We start from the raw sequence: 9,056 nt of genomic DNA, 5'->3' as shown, positions 1-9,056 counted from the left end.
GATTGGCTACAAATAATTTTAATAATTAAAACATATGACAATTAAATATGGTTTCATTGATTCTTCTGTTACTAAACATGAGTTTGATGAAAACTTTGTGACAATATTGCATTTAGTAGTTTTTGGAAGTATGATCCAACTGAGTGACAAGGCTGTTACAGTTTCACCAGCAGATGTCACTAGTGAGCAATGAATGAAGCATCGAGTAATGAGCCTTTTTGCAAAGCAAAGGGCTGGAAAGCTTCATTGCTTCATGAGGCTTCATTTGCCCATCACTACTGGACAGGAACAACAGACACAATGCTACACAAGATGTAAGACTAACGAGGACCGACAGAGACACAGGTGGGATCAAATACACAGAGGGTAATCACAGAATGAGAAACACCTGGAAACAATCGGGGTTGACACTGACAGGACAACACAGAGACTCACAGGGAACAGAACCAAAAATAAACACAGAGAAACTCAAATCAACACAGAGAAAACCAAATCCTTCACTTTTCCCCACACATGTCCACTTTTCATGCTTTGTCTGGAGCATCTGGGTAGATTTCTTTGATTAAAATGTCCTGTATTTTACCATTTTTCAGGAACCAAATCTTAAATTAACTTGCATTGCACGTAATACGCCAGCCTTTCTTTCATCTGACATCCTTCCCATCCTAAGCTTCTACCTACCCCATAAAAACACTATATAGTAACCAGTTATGAAACACCAATTATTAATAATTTTTGTCAAATGCCATCATCAAAATCATCAGGGAGATATACATCAACTATGTTGATCAATGTTCCAGTTATTATGAATCAAAGACAATTCTAAACAGGTAGGTTTTTGTTTTGCAGTTTTATGGAAGTTTGTTTCAGACAACAGGAGCATCAAAACTGAATGCTGCTTTCCCATGGTTAGTTCTGGTTTTGGTTATGCAGGCCATAAAACCTCAGTGGGTCTAGAAGGCCTATATAACAGCTCTTTAATGTATTTTTTAGTTATAAGACATTCAGTGATTTATAAACTAGCAAAAGTATTTTAAAGCATATTTTCAGAGCTACAGAAAGCCAGTGTAAGGACTTTAGAACTGTGTTGATGTGCACTATTTTCCTTTTATTAGTGAAAATGCGAGCAGTAGGGTTCTGAATCAGTTGCGGTATCTGACTGACATTTTAGGCATGGATGAGTTTCTCTAGATTGCTGGGGCGTAAGTTCTTTAATTCTGGAATTAAAGACCTTTCAAGTGACAGAAGAATGACTGTAATTATCTTTATGTGTCTCTGAAGGTTCAGGTTTGAGTCCATTACTACACCCAGATTTTAGGCCTGATCTCTAGTTTCTAGCTGTAATGTCTATGTTGATTCTTGATCTTTCCTCTTTAGGTCAAAAGATAACTTCAGGTTTGTTTCTATTCAGTTGGAGAGCGTTACGGCAGATAGACACATTGATTTGTTCTAAGCATCTGTTCAGTGCTTCGATAGGTTCAGAGTCACCCAGTGACACTGAAATGTAAAAGTGTGTGTCATCTGTGAAGTTAGTGTAGCTAATCATATAACTTTTTCCAACCTGGGCTAGTGGGACCTTGTACATAGAAGGGGTTGAACATTGTGGTATGCCACATGTGATGTCTGTCCACACCAATGAGAAGTTACCTGCTGAAACAAAAAACACATAATTCTTAACATTCACATGGCTTAGTCTATTGTAACAAGCACTGTTAAAAATGCTGCTAATAAATCTGAAAGACCTTTCTAAAGACTGAAGACAAAGAAAAAAAAACAGAACATAACCTCTGCATTCTGTGCAGCACTATAGTAACTTGCTTAGTTAGTAGTTCTGTGAAGGGAGGGTCAGTTGTTCTTTACATTTGCTCAGGTATAAAAGGAAAGGGTTAAACCAGGTAGGAAGGCAGAACAGGAGCAAGAGCAACCACTCATCAGCAGCCAACATGAGCACCACTGAGATGAGCAAAACTGACATGTACATGAGGGGCAAGGTAGGCAATCTTTAGGGATTGAAAAATATTTATTTTATCACATAGCAACTGATTTCAAAAAATGGTTTTGTCTTTTCCAGATCATCTTCTATGAGGATCGGAACTTTATGGGTCGCCACTATGAGTGCATGAGCGACTGTGCTGACATGCACTCCTACATGAGCAGGTGTCACTCCTGCAGGGTGGAGAGCGGCTGCTTCATGGTCTATGACCGCCCCAACTACATGGGAAACCAGTACTTCTTCAGGAGGGGAGAGTACGGTGACTACATGAGCATGATGGGCTGGAGGGACTGCATCAGGTCTTGTCGTATGGTCCCCATGGTGGGTTGGTGAATCTTTCTGCTCATCTGAACTAACAGCAGCATATTCATTACCTTTAAATTAATTTTTTGTTTCCTTTACAGTACAGGGGATCCTACAGGATGAGGATCTATGAGAGAGAGAACTTCGGTGGCCATATGCATGAGTGTATGGATGACTGTGATTCCTTCATGGATCGYTAYCRCATGTCTGACTGCATGTCCTGCCATGTGATGGATGGCCACTGGCTGATGTACGAGCACCCCCACTACAGAGGCAGGATGATGTACATGTGGCCTGGAGAGTACAGGAACTTCAGGGAGATGGGATATGGAGGCATGAGGTTCATGAGCATGAGGAGGATCATGGAYTCCTGGTATTAAATATGTCAGGTTTAATGCCGCTTAATAAAAGTATTTTGAAATTATGATAATTTTGTTATGATTGTTTATTAACACCTAGTCTAAAATATGCATCAAAACATGAAACATCAATAAAATGCAATACAAATTTATGACCTAGATTCATATTGAAATGGTCTGGGTCCTCTGCACCCATTCCCCTGCACCGTTTTGCAACCATTTGAGGAAGTGCTATGTAGATAAGTGCAGTCAGGGACTTTTGGACAATTGTTCATAGTCCTTTCATAATTTAGGGTGGCAACTTCTCCATAGGACTGATATTGGAGCTTTGTGAAGAAAACGTAAAAACATAAACTTTGTTGTCATCAACCCACTTTATACACCATACAGCCAACTCCTTTGGCTGTATGGTGTTATTAATGTTAGTATTGTTCTTTTGGAAGACTAATCTGCATCCAAGCTATAACTTCCAGGCTGATGTCTATAGATTTGCTTCAATATTTAGACATACTGGTTTTCCTCATGATATTTTATGACTGTAGTAAAACAGCCTCAAAACAAGATCCTGGCACCCTTATGCTTCACAGTTAGGATGGTACAAAGGTAAAAGGTTAAATTCAGTCAAAAACTGTTAGCCAAATAAATTCCCCATCCTTATTAGGCCTGAGCTGTGAAGTGCTGCCCGTATATTATTCTTTTCCGCTGTGAAATCCAAATTTGGGGGCTTAAATGTATTCAAAAACTCACCTAACTTTTCCCAAAATTGTCCCTAACATGAAATTAAAAGTTTTTGAGCTCATAATTGGCCTAGCCAAGTGGCAAACTTGGCAAAGCAAGCAAAAATCTACAATTTTCATACACAATGGCCAAGTAGCACAAAACTTGGCATGAAACATCCAGGTTGGATGCCTGACGAGACTAGCTGTGTCTGAATTCAAGGGCTGCATCCTTCGAAGGACCAGGTCTATGTAGGATGACATCTGCAAGAGAGAAGCTGTGAATTCGGACAGGTCTAGCCTTCACCAACTGTTCCCACCCTCCGCGTAACGTATGTCGTGTTGCAATCATGATTAGAGTGGTGCAGAAGAGATGGACGAGATGTTGATTTGTTGTTTTATGTGCACATATGTAATATTTGAGGAATTACAAGAGTTATACCATCGGCGCAGATGTGCTTTATATCTCTGGTTGAGACAATGTTTAGGTAAAATAAGTTTTTTTTTTGTAATCATAGCCTGTACATTATTTACTGTATGGGTAACAAGACGGCAAATGGTTTACTGTTTCTGCACTTATTTCTAAACTCTATTCAAATATAAACATTATTAAATTCATTTAAACAAAACAACTTTTAAATTAATAACAATTCCCCATTAGATTATTTTTACCGTATGTAGTGCTGTACTTGTTTTGACCACTTACAATTAGAAGGAATACCTTAATTTAAAATAATTAAATAATTAAGTTTCTTATGTAAACATTGTATGAATTCATCATACATGGTTTTTTATCATAGTTGATCATGTTGCTTTTCATGTCTTCTTATTGTGATAGAAATATATAGATAGGTCTTATTTATAATGGAAAAATTTCTTATTTTGGTCATTTAATTAGCACTGCATCCTTAATAAAATAAAGTATGGTGTTTTATTGGAGATTTTATCTTTTACAAAGCCAGTAATGCCAGAATTAATAGTAAATAATAAAGACTTTGAAGTATTCTGATTTAGTGATGTAATTGTTAGTTGTGTTGCCACCACCACGCCACTAGAGGCGGAAGCAAAAGTGAAAAAAATGCAACTAAGGAGCAGATTTAGAAGTTCACACAAAGCTACAGAATTTAAGAATGGTGAGCTGCGCTAGAAGTAAATAAAAGAGAGACATTCAAATACGTGCTGAATTTTGGAATTCCTTCCTAAAGGTGAAGAAGATATATCACAGATTTCTAAAGATAATATAAACAGGCGACAGCGGATAAAGTAGGAAATAGCGCCCCCTTCATTTCCAGAGTGCAATGGTCCCATTTCCAAAGGTCTGTCTCTGCCCATTTCTGTTTGCTGCAGCGAGGTCCTTCTCAAGAGTAATATAGTGTCCCATGGGTTTGCAAGGCTTGGCCGCCACAGAGCCTTTGCAAAGACTGTGGGTGCAATCGAAGTTTGCCACATCCACATTAAATGTCCAAACAGCCATGATGATCAGTGATATCAGAATAGGAAACTATTCCCAACCATAATATTACAAGCAGTTTGTGATCATCAGGGCAGCTTCATCGACACCTATGTGGGCTGCCCCGAGTCAGTACATGACTTGAGGGTACTCCGCCACAGCCCACTCTATAGGCAGTCACTCTATCCTCCTCCAAGGCATTTCATTCTTTTAGATGGAGGGTACCCATGCCTCCAACATCCACTCCCCCTCATCACTCCGTACAAGAGGCCACTTTAAGGTGTGAGAGCTCAGCTCCTCAATACTCATCATGAAGGAGCACGCTCCTTCGAGACATCGGATGATGAAAACAATGTTCCGTGCCATTTTTTTTTTTGCAAGTCCTGGAGGTGCACCCCACCTTTGTACCTCATGCAAGTTCTGGCCTAGTGTTTCTGTGTGTGTGTCTGCTTTACCTCCCACTAAGACTTTGGTTGTGTATAAATATATATATATATATGCTTCCTCTCCTGAACCAGGATATTTGCAGTCCTACAGAGGAAACCACAAAATTGTAGTTGACAAATACAGCAATACAATCAATTTTATTTGTTTATTTGCTTGTGACAATTAAAAGGGACATACTTACATACAATATAAGTTTTTAAGACGATCCCATTTCTTTTTGGTTTGCAAAGTTGTCACTTTGTCCTGGAGGCCCATCTTCTCTAGAATAAACCTAGCACATACAGAAAAAGAGAGACAAAATGCCTGAATCTTAAGAGGAATGAAAATTTTCAGAGCAGGCCACTGTATGTAGGCTAATGTGGCATAATCTTTGGCCCCTCAGGGAGATGAATTGTCCTGTCTGCACCTTGGTCCCTAAAACAAATGGACAGCTTAACATTGAAACTGAGCTTAGCTATGTACTTTTTCTGGCGACCAGGATCATGTGTGGATAAGTTTAAATATTTCAGTGAAAATTCCAAAATACCACAAGTGCTTTGTTTTATACTGAGATTTACTTACATTTTTAAGTAAACTCTTCATCACGTTCTGTTGATAGTTGTTCTAAAATAATAAAAAAAAAGGTTAATTTGATCATAACATATTTTAAAATGTATTGGATTTTTCTACTACAAAGAATAAAAACAAGTGATTGGTTTATTTTCAAATATAACCTTCAGCTCTCATGTAAGAGATTACAGCTGAATCTTAACTGAAATTTAACATTGACCATGAAAATGCTTACATGACAAGGAATTTGAAATGTCCGCCATAATGATTTGGTCAGGAAAAAATTTAATCTTTCAATGTTACATACATTAACTGCGCTTAATTATATCAGTGTTTAGCTTTCTCTCATTGGGGAAAAGCCAGTGGGATTTTGAAAATGATGTGTTGTGAGTCAGGTCTTTTCTCAATCTCTCTGCTAGCTGATTACTGTCAAGGACAGCTTGACAGAAAACATCAGAGTGATATTACAATGAAAAAACTATTGATAAATGAGATATTTGAGTCTTATACTGGTACATTCTTGGCTAAAAAAATTCTTAAAGTAAATTTTGTGTTAATTAAAAAGTAATATATACAAATTTACTTACAGCTTTCATCACTTTCCATCGCCTTTGACGCTAACCTTGAAAAGCTGACTCCGATCCACAATAAATTATGGCATGTGGTGGGCCATGAAAGATACACGAGACCCAGCCTTCAAATCTGGTAAAAGGAAGGGCGCATTTGAAGCCTGTATTTGGAAGAGTCTTCGAATTTATTCAGGCCTTGTCGCAATGCTATGACGTGCAAAACTTTCTGCTTGCTTGGTGGAATTTTTCTGCCATAGTCCAAGAGCACACATTTTCAGTCTGAAAACAAGATTTCATGTCTTTTGTTCTCAAAACTTTTAATACTTTTGCTTACATTTTCATTTTGAAAGCAGGACTTCATGTCTTTCTTCTCAAAACTTGTAATGCTTGTACTCAAAACTTCTCCTTGCGCTCAGACTTAGTCTCTGCTCGCTTCTGAAACATGGAACTGCCTTTTAGCACAATCGCCTGGCAACCTCTCTGCCAATAGAGTGAAAGTATTATACTGGGTGCGTTCGTTTCCTTCTAGCAGGCATCACCCACTGGATGAAAATGTGTGCTCCCGGATTATGGCAGAGAGTAAGCAGAGTTTTGCAAGCAAAGATTTACATGTCAATGCTATGTGCATACTCTCTATGCACAGTATGTGCTGTACCATAACTCATCGTAGACATAAAAGTAATAAATAAAATAAAAATTATAAGAAGAATAATTCTTATACACAAGCATTCCAGTTTTTTCTCCAAATGTAACAATGGTTGTTGGGTAAAACTAATAATTGTTTTATCATTTTATTTGAGTGTTTTATCACAGTATGTTCGGTTGCCTAGCTGGTTCTGATCAATTGTTCTTTAACCCTTGTGTTTAGAAATGGGGTCCAACCGACCCCACACGCGTAAAACTGTATGTTTGCCTCAGTCCTCGCATGCACAAGGGTTAAGGTTCTTTCTTTATCTATAATGTAATTTCCTACTCAAGGGGTCCATCTGTTCTGTTATCTCAGCATTGTTCTACTGAAGAAGGTCATCATAATAAAAGCCAATTCCCAAGCTGAGTTGAGCAGAGCTCACCAATCTTTGATCCCGAGCGGGTTAGAGGTTGTGGATCCCTCCCTTTGCAAAGGAAGGCATAAAAACCTCATTGGTCTTGTGTCTGGTTCTTTACAGGTCTTGAGCTAATTTTAAAAACCCCAACAATGGTCATTATGCCCAAACAGTTTGACTATAGTTTCATCAGACCTCAGGACATGTCTCCAAAAATGAAAGTTTTTGTCCCTGTGTCCATATTCAATCTAGCTTTTTATGTTTCTTCTGACGTAAAGGCTTCTTCCTCCTTCAGTTTCATAAGTTTTTTGTTCTGGAGTCAGTCTGCAGTGCTGCATATTTCGGACCGAAATATGTTCATCTCTGGGACACAAAATCTGTATCTTTCCTGTGGCAGTACATTCCCATCATGTCTTTACTTCCTAATGTTTTAAATAAAAGAATGTGGTACCTTCAGGCATCCGGATATTGTTCCTCTTCCTCTTCCTTATGTCCTGGCCAATTTATTTTGACTTTCCCATCATGTCAAACAAGACAGCAGTGTGTCCAGGTCTGACCTTAACATACGTCCACGGTTCTGTCTGCAATTAACTCAAATGTGTCCGTTAACCTATCAGAGGTTTCTAAAGCCATAACATCATCACCTACGCTTTTCCTATTTTTTACAGACAAAATGTTCATTCTGTATGTTAACATCTGAATTCAAAGCAAGTTAAAAAAATCTCTAAGAAAATTTTCTCATTAAGTTTTCTGACATTTAGCAAATAGAAAAAAAAATTAATTCTTATTCACAATATGGCCTGATTTAACTTAACTGATTTAACAGACATTTTATTCAGTGAATGTAAATATCTGGTTTCAATTGTAAGTTTCACCCAAAAACAAAAGTAATCTTTTTCTCACTAYATGGTACACTTACAGTACTATTACCATAGAAAAATAGATTGCACCAAATTTGTTCATATTGAGTATCTTGAGCGTTGAAGTAAATTTTCATTTTGTAAACACCAAAAACAAAAAAAAGTCATTATAGTTTAGATGACCACTGCAAAAACAATGTTTCATTCAAGAATGAATTCTTAACATTCACATGGCTCAGTCTATTGTAACAAGCACTGTTAAAAATGCTGCTTGTAAAATCTGAAAGACCTTTCTAAAGACTGAAGACAAAGAAAAAAAACAGAACATAACCTCTGCATTCTGTGCAACTCTATAGTAACTTGCTTAGTTAGTAGTTCTGTGAAGGGAGGGTCAGTTGTTCTTTACATTTGCTCAGGTATAAAAGGAAAGGGTTAAACCAGGTAGGAAGGCAGAACAGGAGCAAGAGCAACCACTCATCAGCAGCCAACATGAGCACCACTGAGATGAGCAAAACTGACATGTACATGAGGGGCAAGGTAGGCAATCTTTAGGGATTGAAAAATATTTATTTTATCACATAGCAACTGATTTCAAAAAATGGTTTTGTCTTTTCCAGATCATCTTCTATGAGGATCGGAACTTTATGGGTCGCCACTATGAGTGCATGAGCAACTGTGCTGACATGCACTCCTACATGAGCAGGTGTCACTCCTGCAGGGTGGAGAGCGGCTGCTTCATGGTCTATGACCGCCCCAACTACATGGGA

General features: G+C 38.0%; 1 protein-coding gene across 1 annotated transcript; it reads left to right on the top strand.

Annotated features, from left to right (window-relative positions):
* The first annotated feature begins 1,908 nt into the window (after positions 1–1,908).
* LOC103482114 (gamma-crystallin M2-like) lies at positions 1,909–2,720 on the top strand. Its single transcript, XM_008438063.1, has 3 exons — positions 1,909–1,991; positions 2,072–2,314; positions 2,398–2,720. Exons 1-3 carry the CDS (start codon positions 1,944–1,946, stop codon positions 2,674–2,676), a joined length of 570 nt encoding a protein of 189 aa, XP_008436285.1. The 5' UTR covers positions 1,909–1,943; the 3' UTR covers positions 2,677–2,720.
* Positions 2,721–9,056: the final 6,336 nt, after the last annotated feature.

Source organism: Poecilia reticulata, linkage group LG2 (assembly GCF_000633615.1).
Source record: "Poecilia reticulata strain Guanapo linkage group LG2, Guppy_female_1.0+MT, whole genome shotgun sequence".
Lineage (NCBI taxonomy): Eukaryota > Metazoa > Chordata > Actinopteri > Cyprinodontiformes > Poeciliidae > Poecilia > Poecilia reticulata.
Note: the sequence above shows the minus strand (reverse complement) of the source record. Positions and strands in the feature narration are given on the sequence as shown.